The sequence below is a fragment of the Ischnura elegans genome, chromosome 4, assembly GCF_921293095.1.
Source record: "Ischnura elegans chromosome 4, ioIscEleg1.1, whole genome shotgun sequence".
NCBI lineage: Eukaryota > Metazoa > Arthropoda > Insecta > Odonata > Coenagrionidae > Ischnura > Ischnura elegans.
The window spans coordinates 41,202,975-41,222,571 of NC_060249.1; the positions used below are offsets into that span (position 1 = coordinate 41,202,975).

The following is a 19,597-nucleotide window of genomic DNA, read 5'->3' on the forward strand; positions in this document are numbered from 1 at the left end:
ACTGATTATGTTATTTATTCAGTGATAAATATTGGGTATGAGTACACACCAGGGTTGAAATTCCCCTTGAAAATATCCTTTGGTGTGTCCAGTATATGAGTCCAGTTGCAGGTCAGGTATGCTACCAGTGTGAAATTTGCCTTTGAAGAAGATGGCTTGGTGGTGTAACTGGTAGCATTCCTGACTGGCGTGTCTGGGTTTGAATCTCAGCTAAGCTTAATGATTTTTTCATGGCAAATTTCATCCTTAGTGTTTGCTTATACAAGTGTGTGTGTGACTGAATATAAAGTAATTTGAATCATGCAGTGCTTTGGATTATGTTGAAGGTTGCAATTGAGCACACTTATGTTTGAATTGAATTTTTAATCATCAATCTGAGCATTGAAAAAGTCATTGACAGTAAAGTTCATTTCAATAAAAATACTGTGCAACGACTTGCTGGCATTGAATTAAATGGCCATAGAATATAGCGATTATCCTTTACCAATACCATAGCCCTTTTTCCTCTCTTATCTTGCCATGACTACCTTCTCCATACAAACAATACTAATGGCTAACAGCAATCCTATTCCTCTACAGATGCACTTCATTTTGTTGACAATATTGTTCTAATATAGCAGACAAATTAATTGTGTGCCTGAAACTTGTCTGAAGTCTGAGGCTCCTGCTTTTGTAAAAATCAACTTGAGGCTTGGGAGGACATACCACTGATCTTTTTTCATAATGATGATTCTCTTGTTACTTCCCCTCTCTGCAAGGCCCTATGAGATAAAGGTCCCCGGCAACCTCTTGGAGCCTTGAGCTCTTTCACCATCTTCCATTTTCCTTAAACCCTTCAAGTATGTGAATAGTATTTTGAAAGAACACACAAGACTCCTGAAATGGTTACAGCCCATATATCTTTCTTCTTGCACACGTCAACGTTCTAATATTGTAATTATCAAGCTCTCTTTTTGGTTTAATTTTCTCATTTTAGCTCTATGATTTGAGCGCTTTAAAACTTTGAATGAGAAACTGTAACAATTATGCTAACTGCCATGCTATTTTCCTCAATTAATGTTGAAAAAAAGACTTATTCATGCTAACCTAAATGTGTACCATCAATTTTTTGTTAAGTGGGAGGAATATACCCAGGCCCTTTTTCCACATTGCCACCAGGGCCCTTGGATCAGGAAAAGGCACTTTTGTTGACTGGAATGGGGTCATGGCTATGAAGAAGAGGGATTATGACAAGGATTGGAACTGATAAGAAATAGAGAGTAAAGCAGGGCATGAGGAAATTTTTGATAGACTGATAAACCTAATACCCATTAATCATTAGCTTAAGTAATTGCTGCCTAGCTGGATATGAATTTCGGTCTCACTAAGGGTCGGTTTTATAATGTCTGGTAAACGATTATTGTAGTGTGGTACAGCCTTTCACTTTACATAAAGGTGGTTGAAGGTTCTGGTTAGCTTTGGTGTAAGATCAGACTTCAAGCTAACCAAAACTTTCAGCCACTGCCTGTTGAAGGATGTATCATCTTATGGCTAGCATTAACCATATGCAGTTAAACTTCCTTGCAACAAATTTGTTGGAACCGGAAAAACAATGACTTTGCTGTTGGGGGTTTTTGTTGTTTGGATGTGATGTGTGCGTTGCGTTGTAGCAGGGGCATCAAAGTTGTGGGTGTGCCATGATGCAAGTCAAGTAAATTTCTCAATCTTCCTTTATTAACCTTGAAAACCATTCCTGTAATGATGATAAAGAATTTTTATTATTTACCATCAAATACCGTGTCTATCACCGTGTGATTTTCAATCTGCGTATTTCCAATTGAAATTATTGTTTTTCTCGTCCATTTTACTGTATGCCTCATTGCTTACTTTAGTTACAGTCTGAAATTAAAGGAATGCCACGTTTGATGTCTGTGGATTACATATTTTTAAAGTACTCCATAATTTTCCACAGTGTTTAGTGTAAATAATTCTTGTAGAGCAATAATTTAAAACAATATGAATAGCAGTGTTATGCAGCAATTTTGCTTGGAAGAGCGTACATTGCTCTTCAGATTTACAAAATAAAATGCATTGTTGGAATCCCATTGAAGTACCAGTAAATATCTATGTTCATGACCATTACTATGCATCAATAGACGACGATTGAAGTTAGATTGGACGAGTTGGCAATACACTGAGGTTACAATGGCAATCGCAGATGATGATACCTTCGTAGAAGCTGAACACGATCGGTGTTCTGTTGGCACTCCCATTCTTCTGTGCCAAAATGCGGTACCATCCGTGAATATGCCAGTAATATCTGAACCCACGGCTTATTGCCATTCATCCAGCGAAGCAGAGCAGAACAATAGATGGAGCGGTGCAGAGGGAAGCGTAGCCATGTGTTGTGGAGCAATAGAGCAACGCTGAGCGAAGCCATAGAGGGAGCTGTGCAGAGGGGAGCTATAGGTGGAGCTGCACAGAGTGGAGCTTTGGATTTCCTTACACGTTTCTATGGTGGGAACCATCAGAGTTGACTATGGCCTACTCCGAGCCAGATCGTCAAGTTTCCTCCACACCCTCTACTCTGTAGGCTTCAGATGTGAACCCTTTGAAGCTCGGAATGGAACGGCTACAAGGGTAGTTAACGCCCTTTAAGTGTCGGGAATGAAGAAAATTATAAGAGGTACAAAAACGCAATTTTTTTATTGTAGCATATTCTTGATTCTGGGGAATATGAAAAATCATTGGGGCTTAAGTCTGGGTTGTATGGAGGATGATCAAGAATTTCAACATTTTGCTGTTCCAAAAACCACTTTGTGACTCAAGTGGTGTGTGAACTTGCATTGTCATGATGGAGCGTAATACGTCGATTTGGTTGCTACATGCCCTGATTTGGCTACGAACGATGCAACCATTTTCTTGGAAACGCTGCGAGAGCGAACAACTTTTGTCAGTTTGAGCTCACTTTGGAAGACCCATACTGTAGAATGGCATTTTGATTCAGGCTCGTAGCTATAGATCCATGATTCATCACCACTTACGATGTTGTGAACGTGCTTTGATGCTCCTGAGTTGAATCATTGTAGAGTATTTCGACACTATTTGACTTGAGCTGCTTTGTGTTATTCTGTGAGTAGGTGTGATATCCAGCAGGAAACCAATTTTTTAACTCCTAACTCTTCATGTAAGATCTTTTGACTGAGGTCCCTGAGATGTCCAATGATGCCTGAATCTCTAGGTATGTAACATGATGGTCTTCCATAATCATGTTACGTACAGCATCCACGTTTTCTTGACTGACAGAGGTTTTTGGTCGCTCTCACGCGGTTTGTTACTGAGGCTAGAGCATCCTCGCTGAAACTATGCATACCAGCGATAAACTGTTGTCTTTGATGGTGCTTCTTCGCCAATTGCAACAAAAAGTTCAGTAATGCATTCTTGCTGGGTGAGGCTTCGTCGAAAGCTATAGAAAATTATGGTGCGGTACTGTTCATGACTTTTCATCTCGTACTGCGACTTGGGAACTTTGACATGCCACCGTTTTGAAACTATCGGGCTGATCTTAATGAAACTTTGCATGGGTATTAACCAACTCAAAAAGTTATTTATAAACATCATTTACAGTGGCTAGGTGATGAGGAACGTTCTATTACCTACACTTTAAAGGCTACCCTCATAAGATGCTTTGCCATCCATTAGGGTTCTGCTATCCACTTATTTCATAAATATCGATGAAAATTTACCTGTAAATGGAAAATAGTAGGTATTTTCCTTGATAATTTGTTCTAGAGGTGCACTTAATATGTTTTTGCCTAAGCATAGACTTAATTGTAGGGAGTTTTCGTAATTGGAGAGGTTCGTTATGGGAGGTTTTCTTGTGTGCATTGTCCATTGGAAGGGTCAGGACTGGGCCAATGACTTTGAAATAGGGATGTATCCTTAATATTTTGATGTATGGAGGTTTGTCGTTTAACTGTATTATAAAACCAGCCCTAATTCTGCTAAACCTTTGTATGCAGAAATTTATTTATGAACTCCTTGTTTTGATATTTTAGGGATTACTGCACTACCATATTACTCGTCCAGATACAAAATGGGCCTACATGTTCTCAGTAATGGAAGAATTGCAGAAAGATATGGATCCCCTTATTGAAGACTATTCTTTAAGTGACACCACCTTGGAGCAGGTGTTCCTTTCATTTTTGAGGGACCAGGAAGAGGACCCTAGCGTTGGGCCAGCAGGCACCAAGAACTCGGGACCCAGAGAGGATCCTAGAAATGCTTCGGACGTAGAAGTCATCAATTGAATGGAAATTCTGTGATTATTAATATTTATTTTCTTATTTATATCTTATTATCTCTTGTTGATTTTTACAATGTGCAGCTATTCATCATTTCCAATGTGGGGCATATACTTATGTACCATTTTTCCTTTTTCTCAGTTCAAGTCATTGATAATAACTTTTTATCAATTGATTATTTTTAATGGCTTACATTTATGTCAAAATTGAGAATGCTCTGTTGAAGCATGATGGAGGAGCTATAGGTGTATGTTTGGAGTCCTTTGGGATGAAATTCAAGCATGACTATTTTGCTGAGATGCCTATTCATTCCATTTAATTAGCAGTTGTGATACTTGAGTGTGAGAGATCAAATGCTATGTGTGATAAACATTTTGGAAAAGATACCTAGTAAGGAAAAAAAGGAATGTTTATTTTCTTAACTTTCAATAATATTTTTTTACATTCACTGCCTGGGCTTTTGAGGTTTGATTAATAGGGTGTGTACTTGAATGCCTATCAAAGTATATTTTTTGTAATTTTCATGAATTTTGACGTAGCCTTTCATAATTTTGTTTTCAGTAATAACTTAAAGTCCCAAAGTGAGGGAGTGATAACAGAATAAATGATGATATAAGGTCACAGGACCGTGTATGTCTATTCTTTTTATTTATTAATTCTTTCATGGAAGGATTTATTTCTTTTGTTCAAGCCCCTTTCATTCATTCAGATAGGCGTAGTTAGTACATACATAGTTCATTTACTTCATCTTTTATTCCATATATTATGTGGTTGTGAACAATGTTTGACAACTTTTTTATGTAACACTTCTAGTATGTTATATTCTGCAGTCTGATTCCAAAAATTACCTTAGGTTTGATGTGACTTTAGTCCATACTGTTGTTGTATTATCCATGTAAGGGCAACTTTACTTTAGTTCCCGCAACCAGTGAAATCTCATAAGAATAGGAGTCAATGACATGTTTTACATTCTGTTGGCTCTTATTCTTAATGCATGAATATTCTTTCAGTAAAGTGAGAATCTCCAAAATATCGTTATGATATTTTTCCCTTGATAGTCCATGTGTGTTTGCATAATTTTAGCTATTAATTTAAGTGATCTAAGTGAAGTCAAAATTTGAAAGTCATTATACAAGAAGCCTCAACAATACAAAGCCTCCTGTGCCTTCAGCAAATTTGTCCTAAAGTACATATGCATGAATTAAGCTTTGTTATTAGAATGTCCCCCCATATTGACTCTGCTCTTACAGTGTGACAGATTTTTAGCCTAATTATACAATTTTTAGCTTTGCTGGGGAAGAAAATGAAGAATGTAATGTTATAACTTAATGTTTTGTAAGTAATTTGAAGTACTGGCTCCTATTCTTAGATTTATTTATATTTTCTACACTTTCGTGTTTTATATGCTCAGATGGAAGAAGAAAAATGAATAACAGTTATTTATATTGGACTGAACTAACCCTCTTATGGCTTGCATGAGGCATGCAATATTCTCGGATCACTCATTAATTTTTGCTATATTACATGGATATAATGCATGATGAGTTTTCGAGGCATATTAATCAATTTGCCAATACATTGAACTTGAACTAAAGGAACCTTTTGGGTTCTATGCCCAATAATATCCTGTCATAGCATTCCATATGGACTAAGGAGGAATTTGACTCATTACTTGAGGAGCATCTTCTTTCATGAAAATTTTATTCCCTGGATCAAGTATTATTTCAGAAATCCCAGTATTCATTAGGACTAACCACTTTCCACAGGTTTTTTTTTTACTTTTATGGCATCCATTGAAGTGTATTTGTATTTAATATTCTTATGAGAAACTTTATCTTTTGCCAGTACATACCTCACGTTTGGTCTTGTCAAATTGATGTATGATGACTCTCTGAATTATGTAAAACTATTGAATTGATCTGATAATATTTCGTAAAAGGTCTTCACTGTCTCTTTTAAAGTTAAATTTCATGTGCTCAGAATGGTGAAACCTGTCAATTCCTGTGCTAAACTTCTCTTGTCAGTCAAAATAATTACTGAAATCTTATTTTGTGGAAACAGCTTTGATATGTAGTCAACTTTCTGCAGTTGTAGCTGCTCATTTTATATAGCTTTTTATAGCAACATTTTTATTCACTGTGTATGTTATGTGTATGAAATATGTATACATTGTATTTATACATGTGCAATGTGCCTTGAACAAAGATATGCCATGAAACTGCTTTGACGCACTCCATAGTTTTATGCATGTGAAATATGTAGTATTGCATGTATACATGTCCAATGTGCCTTGAACAAAGATGTGACATGAGACTGCTTTGAAATACTCCATAGTTTTTTCAGTACCATGCGATTTAAGTGATGTTATGTATTGTGACTTCTTATACACTTTCTAATCATAAACAAGACAATAATTTGTTCTTAAGAAAATGTGCAGTGGTACATGATGCACATGAAATTTTGGTTTTGAAGGCTGCTGGGCTCAGGTTCATAGTTTGCTAATGAATTTTAGTACCCGTCGAAATTAGCGTTATAAAATTATCTGAAAATAGAAATAATGCTAGGACTACGAGAAACTGTCTAAATTTCCATTACCTTGAGATAGGTCTTGTAATTCCTGCTTTTGCAAGCCAATGCAGATTGATAAATGTCTTTCTCTTGCCAGAGTAAAGTAATTTTTTCCTGTACACCTTGGCAGATTACTCTATACCATTGAAGTAATTCTTAGCCTTATTAATCACTAGATTTTGTTGCTCTAAAGAGACTTAAATAACTATGATGTAGTATTATTATCATAATGATACTCTTTGTAACGTGGAATTCCACTTTCTTTACTTTTAGGAGGCTTTTTTTACTTTTGAAAGTTCATTTACATTCTTAAATTTGTACTCAACCATGCATGTTGTGCATATCTAGAAATTTATCACTTCCCTGTGTCTGTGTTAGCATACTGTATATTGTTGCAGGTTAATGGGTTAATATTAATAATAAAAGTTGTCACTGGGGGAAATGGTGATGCCTCACCTCCGATATAGTACTTTGAGTATGAATTAATTTCTAAAAATTAGTAATCATATATTTTTTAATGGAAGAGTATGAAGTGACTTCTACTGCAATTCATGCAATTTATTCTATAAAATAAATACACATGCATATTATTCTGCTGAACTTAGTGTTCATTGATGGTGCCTTCAACTCTTAAAATGTCAATAATCTTTTTTATTCCCCTTCATTTTGGCTTTAGAATATAAAGAATTGGATTATTTATATAAAATTCCCCTTGTATTCCCCTTCACTTTCTTTGGAGGACCGTATTAAATGTGCAACTTAACTCAACTGCCTTGGGTCTGAGGAACCCCCTAGTACACTGTCAGGGGTATGGATTCTTCATTTTCTCTTTTTTTAATATGTACTAATAATTATTTATGCAGATGGAAATACCTATTGAAATTTAAAAACTATATTAACATCTATGATAAAGGTAGGACTTTACTTCTGTCATTGGTATTCAGTTGTGAGGAGGTGAATTTTAGTACATATTCAACTCCAGATATAAACAATTACATCTCTGTTTCACTGCCTCTATAAAAGCAGTAGGTTGTCAGTGCTTCTCTGTCCAAGTCTAGACTCATTTTTCATCTTTCATAATATTCACTATTAATATGTATTTGAAGAAATAGAAGAGAATTTTGATCTTTCTTATTATCTTTTGTAATGCTAAATTATAATTGTATTGTTGGTGTTCCATTTGCACTAGTATGCCTTTTATAATATATGGAAAATAGCTTGAGAGTTTTCTAATTATTTGAAGGCCAATCGTTGTAGGCAGTCGATGAATTCAATTTTTTTTTGTAGTTATATGAGTACATACTCATTGGTCGTACTATTCTATTGATGCTGTAGATCCAAGTTTCAGATCTTTGAGTACCAGCTGATTTTTTTCTTATTTTACTCTGCATCCCCTAGACTACAATATGTATACTGTATATTTAGCATGTCAGTCAAGGAAAAGGTGAACACAAATGAAATATGCATCCTTCATTTGGCAAACAGTCATAAGAAATGCCTAAAATCTATTCCCACTTCTCATGGTGTTGATATTAAACATCATTTTTTAACACATCTGTTTTTAATTTTCCATTATTTAAGTATTTAATTTTCCATTATGGCTGTGTGACCATATTATTTGGCACCATGGCTACGCACTCTCTTTACCTTTATTTCTGGAATTGAAATTATATGCTTGTATCCCTTTTTTAGTACTTTTCTTATACAATGTGGATAGCTCATATTGTCTCTTACTTCTCCAAGAATTCTTATCCTGTTCACTTACTCGTCATGATTAGATTTTGTATAGTTTTTTTTTTTTTTAACCTTTGGTATGATTATAACATTTATACATATTCTCTTTTTCCTAATCACTTACATAGCACAATATTGAAAAAGTTGCCTAGGATATTTCATCGACCTGTTGCATGATTTTTGAAAATGATGCTTCAAGAAGCCTTAGACAAAATGAATTCTTTTTCCCTAGTGTTTTTTTTTTTAATTTACTGATCAAATTGATATTTCGTTGATCATTTATAATTGTTACTGTATCTCATCATCTTTTAACTTATTTTGAGTATTACCTTCACCCCAGATTGAAGACTTTCAAATCATTATTTAGTCATAAATGGAAAACATACTGCAATTTAATTCATATCCATTAATTTAGGTGAAACTTTGCAATTACGGGGCTGTTTCGTTTCTGGTTTCTCTATTGTGATGGCACTGCACATGTTATGAGTCAATACTTTTAAAGTTGTCAGAAAAACTTGTATTGTTGGTTAATATTTTTTATTTAGTATTTTTATTGTAAAGAAACACAAGGAGTTGCTATGTCATTTAATTGGATCAAAATCCTGATTTTTAGGGTTTTATGTAATGTTTTTGTCTTTGCAAATATATTGCAACGTGGGCAAAAAGTAGCTAGCATGCCTAAATAATCATTACAGGAAAGCTTTTTTGTTTGTTCCTCTGCAAATCATTAAATCTTGTTGGTTATCAGATAACTTTCGGGTTATATCAGTTTTCTTTTACTACTATACCAATGATTGATCGCCATAATTATCATTGATACCTGTTATTTGCTGAGAACTGAAGAAACATAGTGAATGCAATATTAGGGATCATTAAATTTGGTATTCCTTCCTAAAAAGTGATGTCAGATGGTTATAATTATCTTATTAAATTCAAAAACAGAAAAATGCTGTACAATCAGAGAGAAAATCATGAGGCTCCCTATTTGTATTAGCCCTAGCTTATTGTCAGTAAGGCTATATGATCCTAAAGAAAACTCGGTATGTAATTAGAGAGAAAGGCAAGATACTCTATTTGTGTCAGCCAAATGTTATTGAAAGTAAGACTGTGTGACCATTTTAGATATGATTATATAATATTTGTTCATTTACTGTATGAAGCCCTGTCATGGTATTGATGGTGTCTTCTTGTATATCTTGTATGTATTGATATTGCAAATTAGCCAAAGTTATTATTATCATTCCCTCCATATCTTAAAATTATTGTGTTCATGATTTTTCTGTAAGTGAGTTATTATATCTGTTTTTCTAACTAAACCAAATTTATTGGTTAATTCCTTTATTTTTCTTAAGTGTATTGTTTTATTTACTGGGTCTATACCTGACTGAGTATGTGATATAAATTTATATGTGTTATGTTGCTTCCTTTTGAATAAATACCCATGGAAAGTTCTTTTGTTCATCATTTATTTTTGTGGCCGTTTATCTTTTGTGTGTCAATGTCAGTATAATGTCTCTTTTGCATTGAGTAGCTTACTGTCTTTTCAAAAATGCCACCTGAACTGCCTGTGCAGACTTATAGTGGGAGCCTTAATTTAAAGAATGGCATTGATTATTGACAGCAGATTTCAATTGATTATATCACCGTCAAGATAACTAAAAATTCTTGAATGATGATATTGTTTAAGCGTTAGAAAACATTCAGCAGCATGCATTCAACAAGAGGTACACTGAGGGTGCAGTCCAATGAAAGCTACCAATGCTCCAGAGCACCTCTAGGAGGCTCTCAAGCGATCCATTATTTGCTTCCAAGTTTACAGTATAAGCTGTGACGTCTCGGCAACTTTCATGCACCCATTTTCTGCCACACTCCAGATGCTCCTGTGAAAACTTGGGTCAGGGAAGGAGCAAGTCATTATGTGGTGGAAATTTGAAGGGAGTGGACTGAGGCAATGGAGAGATTACTCATGTTGCAGTTGTTAGGTGCCGATACTGGATGCTTTTTTTTCCGTAAAGGTGACTCTTAGGTTAAAGAGTCTCGAGCACAGAGGTAGGATAGATGTAACTGCATTTAAAAAATATATAGCTAGCACTATCTCTCCGTAGACCTTCTATCTCCCCCAAAAGGAATTCAAATGTCTCAGAGAGCAGCCTTTTTGTTCAGCTAACAAAAAAAAAATATTAAAAGGAGCATGTATTATAAGAAACAATAGTAAGAACTTCCTTCAACAAATATCAACTCATGTCATAAATTAAAATCTGAAGAAAATAGGATATAAAAATCACTGGTCAACAAAAAAACTTTTTTTTCTGTCCTAAACATGTTGTTGGTTGATCCTATAGAGTTATTTTTCACACTGATTCCGAAGCTAGACTCAGATTTTTTTATCACGTTAGTTTCCTTAAGGCAATGAGGTTAAACAAGGGTTCAAGGATGTTTCAGCAAATAAATCGTGATTTTAAAAATTTTGAACAAATGAGTACTATCTTAGGATTTTCTCGCATATTTAGCATCTGGCAAGCACCAATTCCGTGTCCAGCAGTAATCTGCAAACATGCTGCTGGACTTGGTGCTTTTTTTCCATGTGTAACATATCTTGGTGGAAACACTCACTGTGTGCATCACTAACAGCGCTGATGTTCGGTGTGTAAAAAAAAAGGTGTGAGTCAAGAAGGCGAATTTTTTAATTCATTTGGGGTGGTATCAGAGGATGCTTGCGGATTTTTAAAGATAGCAGAATAGGGTGGTTTCCTATTATTTTTTATTGCCTAAATCGAAAGATTATTCCTTCTGGAGTACCCATTTCACACTTTTAGATTTTTAAATGATAATATCTATTTTTCACGATTAAATGAAAAGTGAAAAATCTCAAGAATGCGAAAACGTGATGGGTAAATATGAATGCTGGGAAAAGCCCATGTGAGGTCATTCTGGTTCCCGCTGCCACAAAGTGAGGTGACCTTGGAGCTAGGACATGTGCGTCGCTGTGATGCAGGCTGCTAGCGGGTAGCGCTTGGCTTAAATAAGGATTATTAATTCCTTATCAAACGAAGGAACTTTCCAACCATAGGCAGTTTTAATAGGTGATTATTAAGAGATGTTTCCCAGAGCTCTGTGCCTCATGCGTGCATTGGTAATCTCAGACAATGTAAAACTCCTATCTATTCGTATAGAAACTAGGTCCCTGTGACATATTGTGGGGTGGCATCGCATGGGTGCCAATCTGGCCTTTTTCAAATGCGGTTAAAATTGACCATTGCCATTCGTCTAAACTGGGATTTCTAAAGCCAAATAATTTATATATTATGAATGGTGGGTAACAAATCGCAATCAATGCCTTTCGTTCTCTTTGATGAAGGAAACTACCCTATTATCTTCCAATGGTACACATGCCTTTTTTGTGCATTCCTTTCAATAAAGACATTGCAACTGCTGATGTCAGTATTAATCTGATACAAGTGATGTATGTATTTATTAAATTATTTTATCTCTTTAACTTTTTTTAAATATATGTATTAGTGTTCTTTGATTCTATTTTAAACATATTATGTATAGTGAACCTTAAAAAGTTTATTCTTCTAATTGTACAAAGTAGTGAGCTTGAATATATGTTAGATTTTTTATTTTCTCCATTTTAAAGGTAAGTGCACATATCACCACAGGAAAGCAGAGGAGGGTAGACAATGGGCATCTAAGAAACTTAATATCAGCTATAGGTAAGTGAATTTTGTTAAAATGGCTGCAATGCAAACATCTTTCATCCTTCACAAACACATTAAAAAGCAGTTTCTTCATTGATTTACCGCCGTGAAAAAAGCTTCAAATTTAGCCTTCAGTGGTTCAAGCGCAAATAAATATGCAGCAACATAATTTTTTTGCTGAAATTAAAACCAAATAATACTTAACTAGCCGGCCACCCGGTGTTGCTCGGGAAACACAGTTCCCAGAGAAGTGGGAAATTTGGAATTCATGGTCACATAGCAGGATTTTTAGTTACTGAACAGCAAACAATGGAAAAAACAATTTCCTTTTACCTCTCACTAGATCAGCTTATACCCCGCTCCACAACGTTGATCGCTATATGTGTGACATGCATAGACCAAAAACGCACTGTGAACTCGTACCCAAACGAAAGGTTTGCTCTGAGAGATTCATTGCATGTTAAGTATCCTTTGAGTTATGTTATCCTTTTGTTAGAGTAAAGAGGTGTGCCTACCCAGCAGGATGTTCAACTACAGAAGTCGTATAACGTGACATAACCAATGATAATGAGAAAATCATGCAAAGAGCGCGTCGGATGCAGCTGAATGTAGCACTAAGGAGTTTGAATGCATGTGATGCACCTATGTATAACTAACTTGGGTAGCCATCCGGGCGTCCGTACGGAAACTTATAGCGCACAGACAAACGGACATCCTATTTCATTTATTTAGAAATTCGAAATGAGAAGATCAAATACTGCTGTAATAAATCCATGCAGGATTGTATCTCCACGGCGAGAAAAGTATGTAAGGAGGTATCCCTGTATGTTGCCCCGCTTGACTTCAGCTGCTTTTGTTGGCGGGCGACTACTCACCCTATTCCACTATGCTGTGTTAATCATGGGCTGGTGTGGTATCCAGCAGAGGAAGGCAGAGTGTGAGGGGTGCATTAGGAGAAACCAGCCGTTAAAGACCACAGTCAACAAGCCCGATAGCTGCAGAAGGCGATGTAAAAACGTAAACAAATTCTATTGATACCATTTACGAGCATACCTCCTGACATAACATACGACACTAATAGCCGGCTTCGAAAATGTCTATTTTAGAGAAAAACTGACGTCCCAGAGGCAAAAATCTGTGAGATTTGAGGCTTGTATCTCCACGGCGAAAATAACATATACGGAGGTAACCCTGTAAGTAACCCAATTTAACTTGAGCTGTATCTGCTGACGGACGAGAACTCACCCTCCTTCCCAATCCTCTGTTTGCCATTGGCTGGCGTGGTGCTCAACGAAAATAATGGAAAATAGGATAAGCGGAGGGAGTGTAGTCAGACTTGGCAGCTGATGGGGGGAGGGGCGATAAGTAAGCCATTCAATGGGCAGTAAACACTTACGAAATATGCACAAGGCGAGGAAAAACGTATACAAATTCTAATGATACCATTGACGAAGGTACCTCCTGACAAAACATCAGACACTAATAGCCACCTTCGGAAATGCCCTTTCTAAAGCAAAACTGACATCCAAGGGGCAAACATATGCGAGATTTGAGGCTCGTTTCTCCATGGCGAGAAGAAAATACAAGGAGCACTACAGTTCAGGGGACATCTATTACTCCGCAGGGGCGGTCTGAGGTAAAACCAGATAAAGGTTAATAAAAAATAGCAATTTCGTAGAAAAAAATACCGTGAAAAGAGAGAACTTCAAACTTTTTAAGTTGTGATATCGTAGCTTATAAAATTCAATAATGTATAATGGTTCTATAATCTATTTAATGAATTCGTTCCTTGGCACTGCACTGAAATCTAAAAAAACCTCTGAAATATCCATTTCGATAACCCTTTCAAAAAAGCATAAGGTTCTCTTTTATCTTATGATACATTTTTATATGGTCTTTTTGCACTGAGTGTATTGTAAATAAAACAAATAAATGTAAACTTAGAATTTTATAATTTCAAAAAAAACTTTGGCTTAGTTAATCCAACAAGTAAGTCTTTTTTTACACCTTCCATAAACGAGATCTTTGTTGGGCGCCGCCTAAGCTCGGTGCCCTCGGTGATCGCCGACCAGCCGACCTGGCCAGACCGCCCTTGTTGCTTTATTAAGATCACCTCTCCTACTTTCGGAGATCTTACGTCAGCCAGGAACAAGACGATATGACCGAACCGCATCGTCTGCCAGATGAAAATGCCCATGTGGCGATTTTGAAAGGTTCTCACCTTGATTTTCGAGAGAAATCTGATCCTCCAGTCGTCGACTAATCTGGAATCTGTAGGTTAGTTAAATTCGTAATAAATAACAGCTATTGGTCATCATCAATACATGATTTGCAATTTGCAAACCCAAAAAAAAACTTCTAATACATCAACAAAGACCAAAAATTGGTGTTTTCATAATTAGTATGCATGAAAAAGAGATAGATTTATGTTTTTCCGTCAAAATTCTTTTTAATTCATAATTTAAACATAAAATTTGGGATTACAGATAGAACTTAACCTTATTTTCGTAATTTTAAAATCCAACCAAATACGATATAGTGGTTGACATAAATTCTCTATATCACGAAGGCAAAAAAATAATTTCTCTCGATTCCGGGCCGTGAGGAAAGCAGTGATGCTTATTGCTGTCCATCCTCATAGTTTCAGAAAATGACTTCACCGTTTGAATCCCGAACATATCTCTTTATTTGTCAGAAACAAATATTAATCATACATTACCCTGATTGACTTCCTCTGACCGATGACGTATTGTATTTGAAAGCAGAGGCGCAGCGAGGGGGGAGTTTTGGGATAAACCACCCCCCCAAGAGGTCAGAGAAATTTTTAAGTTCAATCCATTTTACTTAATTCGATTGATATTAATAGTAGAATAGAGTAAGAATTAATAAAATATCCCTCAGAAAACCATAAAACTCACCATTTTGAACCATTTATCTTAAAATTCCCCAATTTATTAATCTCACACCTACCGTTTATCCTGGTGGGTATACCATACCCCCACACATCCCGGTATTAGTCCAGCAGCCGAGAGTTGTCCGATGACTATTAGATGGGTCTAGTTCGGGTTAGAGGGCAAGGTTGCCAGGTAAGAAAGTGAAACGCCCGCCTTACATGTAAACAAAAGGGTTCCGTGAAGAAAGGAGCCAGAAGGGACGACGAGCGTGAAGGACCCAAAGAAAGAATCCCTTGCTTTGGTGATTCGAAGAAAGGGTTTGTTTTAGTGGCTGAGGCTTATTTCAGTGCTTCATATACACGTGACGACGTCGTATGACCAGGCGAGTGTGTGAGGTGCGTATAGGGGACAGCGATTAGATGCAAACCGTGCTGGGGCAAGGTTCTCCTCCCCTCCTTTTGAGCTTCCATCGGACAACTCTCGCCAGTTGGACTGTAGTTGCACCTTAACCTCCCCCAGTCTCAATTCCTAGCTGCGTTCCTGCTTGAGAGCCATTATGTTCCCTATCCAAAAATACACTCTTGTATCTGATTAGATACCGCATTGCTGTATGCAGTTTCATTTTATAGAATTTAGGAACAAAGAATGCATATTGTATTATATTTGAGCAAATCTTTATAAGAGCTAAACAACTGATAACAGATTTTCCCCTAAATAGAAAAAAATTTAACGACTGCAAGCAGTCAGGATACTAAGCATAATATACGTACTTTTTCCAAATGGTGGAAAGCAAAAATAATAGATACCATGAGAACCAAACATAAGTCATTACGTAGGTCAGCACTGAAAAAATGTTTGAAATCGCAAGAATGCGAGCCCCGAATTAGAGCAGGGGCTATTTTGCCATCTCACATCCACGCATGTGTTCTTGCAATTTATCGCTTTACATGACACAATTTTGATTGCGTCTTCGTAACATATGTCGCATTGCGCGAAGAGGTCCCCCGAGTAAAACTGCCATAAAACTTGATCGAACACCCACAACATTAACTGTGACAACATGGCATGGGGCAACATGACATACACGGGGCATGTGCGCACCCGAAGTGAGTTGATGCTACTCATACGCAACTTGGCCACCGCTCAATTTCTCCCCCATGATCACCAATGACTTTGAAGGCTGTAGGGTGGGCCCTTTACGTGAAAATCAATTCTCCTGATAACCTCTGATGCCAAAAATTAACTTCAAACCGTATTGCTTTCACAGAATCATTTCAATGAGCTCCAAACTTAATTTATGACCTAAATTAACTAATGTCATTCAGTAAAGGAGACAAGATAGAAGATTTGAGGCAACCAATACAATAAATCTGCATCAAATGAGAGTAATTTCGTGTATACTTGCGGCAAGTTCACGTTTCATCGAGAGAGGTTAAAGGTGATTAGGCTAAGAAGCAGTGGGATGTTTCCCTGATGAAGGAATTTGCACCACAACTAAATTGCACAAAGCGAGGCATGGGCAAAAATTAAAATATTTCTGCAGGCAGTGAACATTGTACTCTATTCATTACAATTTCTAATAGTACTGTTCACCGATACTCGATCTTAAAAACGATTTTTTACTTGTCCAATATTGAGCCTACCATATTCATGAATAGAACCAATATTTATTTTAAAAAGTTCATTTTGATATGACATAATAGGATAAAGAAATACACTGTGAATCTGACAAAATTGAAACCTCATTATATTTCTAGAAACTATAGATTATTACATTCATAAGGAGATTTTATACTTTTTTGTATTGCAAAAGGGACGGAATACAATTGAGTACATAAAAAAGAACAAATACACAAAATCATATACAATTTTCATTTAACAAGATAACATCCCATCTAAATATACTCTCCAAAACAAATTAATTCAAAATGACAGTCATTATAGTAAAAATCAACATTGACACTATAACATAATTTAAATAAAACCTTATGGAATGTTAAGTGAAGTAGGTACTGTTGATATTTCATAAGATACACTTTCTTTTGAAAATAACCCCGGTGAAATATACGTCTGAAATTCAGAGATTAGGCATTGAACAAGATTGTTTCTACATTTTCAACAAAATTTCCATATTTTTCAAAAACAGCACTCAAACATAAGAGTGCACTTGATAAAAAATCAATCCTCCTCAACAAATATCAAACATTTTCTCCAGTAAAAAGAAAAAAAAACTTTTATGGCACAAAACAGATAATATCCTGATTCGGTAATCTTTTCCTTGGACATATAAATTATATAATTATCTAAAGTTAACACAGTTACAGGCAAATATAATAATGCAATGTGTTAGATTAGACACTGAAGATGGTATTTTACAGCACCAACAATAATAACACAAAAAATATTTGAACTCTTCAAGAAGTCAGGAAGAAAATTTAAAATTCAATTCTATGGAGGAACTTTCCAGTTTCCACATAAAATAACATCACTGGTATCTTACATCATTTGTCAGTGGCATGAGCTACCAATGAGCAACAGAAATTTATCTCAATGCACTCCAGTATTTCACGGCTACCATTCAGTTTATCATGAGCCTAAAAATAGCTTAGAAGTATATATTAAAATATTTCTGTAACCTAATTAAAATTTGAATCCTCTATGCTTAACCCACTAATCACTATTTCACTTTTAGCAGCTACCATCTCATGACTAAGGGAGTCCCATTGATGAAAAATTTACAGGGTTGTAATAAAAAAAATTCATGCCTAAAGAATGAGAATAATATTTACAACTTTTTTTGCTGCCAATTATCACAACTTTCATTTTAAGTAACTAGTGCACGATTTTCCTAACTTCAGTAATTGGAAATGACTGGAAATTAAAGTTACACACCAAACCATCCTAATACAGGCAACGAAACATGATTATATTTCTACAATATAAATAAAGTGTATAAATACAGATCAGAAAAGTTCTATTCAAAGTTTAAAATTGAATAATACATTGACATTTTTTGACTAAATTTTTTGAAAATAGCTGCTCAACTGTATCAGTTGATGACATTTGGTGGATCTGCACCAACTGTGAATATGGATCTAAAATGTCATATTTATGACTCAAATTAGCACAAAAACATAAAATAAAGTTTCAATGGACGGACATGAAAGGCAACAATGATTTCTGGAAGGCACCTCGGCAATACTATTTCCATAAATTTTTTACTCCATTCAAGAGTACTGATAGAAATTAAAAGAAACCACAATTACCACATAAAACATTTAAGGCATTACAAACTGAATTTTGAACAATGCACAATATACTACATGGATAAAATCAAAATCAAAGTAAAACAGTTAGTCTTGATCTATTACAAAGGGGTAAGCTTTGAAGGTTTTGTTAAAAAATTAACAGGGCATAAAAAAATACTTGAGATACATGATTAAAGCTACGTGGCAATTTAAAGGCATAACAGGAATGTGTCAGCATTGGTTTCATTCATGAAACTCACTTTGCAAGCTCAGGTATCAAAGAAAAAATACTACCACAAGACAAGGTTCACAACTCAGTTGTGATCACTGTTTTTCGGATGATCAACCCGCTCCCTTGAGAGCTGATTGGCTGCTGCAGCTTCTGGTTGTTGACGGGAGGGGTAGCATCTGACACTAGCCAAGGAGAAAGCTGACTGAGGCTGGCAGGAGACGTTGAGGTGGGGGAGGGAGACGGTGCAAAAGAGGTGGAAGACGTAGGATTCAGGATACTAGGAGATGCGCAAGGCTCAGGGATTGGGGATTGATGACCAATAGGGGAGCCAATTGAGCCATCCTAAAGAGGAAGAGAGAAGAAGAAGCATGTGACGAGGATTAAGATCACTACAGTCACACTAACAGTTAAAAATGCCTACGTTACATACAGTGGCAGATCTAGGAGGGATATGATGTATCAGACTTTTTATGGTCTGTATTTTACACCGTCAGACATAGAAATTTTACACAGCCAATGAACTCTAAGCAATAAAAAAGAACCATGGAAAAATGGAACACAATGAAAACCAATGGAGCAATACTGATACGCCCTCCCCTAATTTTGAAATAGTCAAGTCTCACAAAGATCAAAATAGTAAGATATTATTAAACTTTATATGCTACATAAGTTTTGATAACATTATAATTACTTTGCCCACATTTAATAAGTTTTAGCACATTTTTTCTGTAGGGTATGTGCAGTATTTTTTCTATTGGGTGAGTCCACGTATTTAGCACAGATAAACATTACTGAAAGGCATTATGTCATGAAAAATGGCATTTAAAGAAGTAGGTACCTATTCATTGCTGTAGGAAATATGGTATGAATCCCCATACATTATGCCATCATTTAAATATGTCCAAACATTCATAGCTGATAGTATTACCTAACAAGA

General features: G+C 35.8%; 2 protein-coding genes across 4 annotated transcripts in view; one reads left to right on the forward strand and one right to left on the reverse strand.

Annotated features, from left to right (window-relative positions):
• LOC124157345 (phospholipid-transporting ATPase ABCA1) overlaps window positions 1–10,036 on the forward strand; it is a 56,349-nt gene extending 46,313 nt beyond the window's left edge. The window contains exon 26 of the mRNA XM_046531990.1: window positions 4,038–10,036. Coding sequence (XP_046387946.1) covers window positions 4,038–4,289 — 252 coding nt within the window. The 3' untranslated portion in view covers window positions 4,290–10,036. The remainder of the gene's footprint in view (window positions 1–4,037) is intronic.
• Window positions 10,037–16,904: 6,868 nt separating this feature from the next.
• The window catches only part of LOC124157347 (band 4.1-like protein 5), a 41,245-nt gene continuing 38,552 nt past the window's right edge, over window positions 16,905–19,597 (reverse strand). For all 3 annotated transcript variants that reach the window (XM_046531992.1, XM_046531993.1, XM_046531991.1), the window contains one exon: window positions 16,905–19,002. In XM_046531992.1, the coding sequence (XP_046387948.1) occupies window positions 18,736–19,002 (267 nt within the window). In that variant the 3' untranslated portion in view covers window positions 16,905–18,735. The remainder of the gene's footprint in view (window positions 19,003–19,597) is intronic.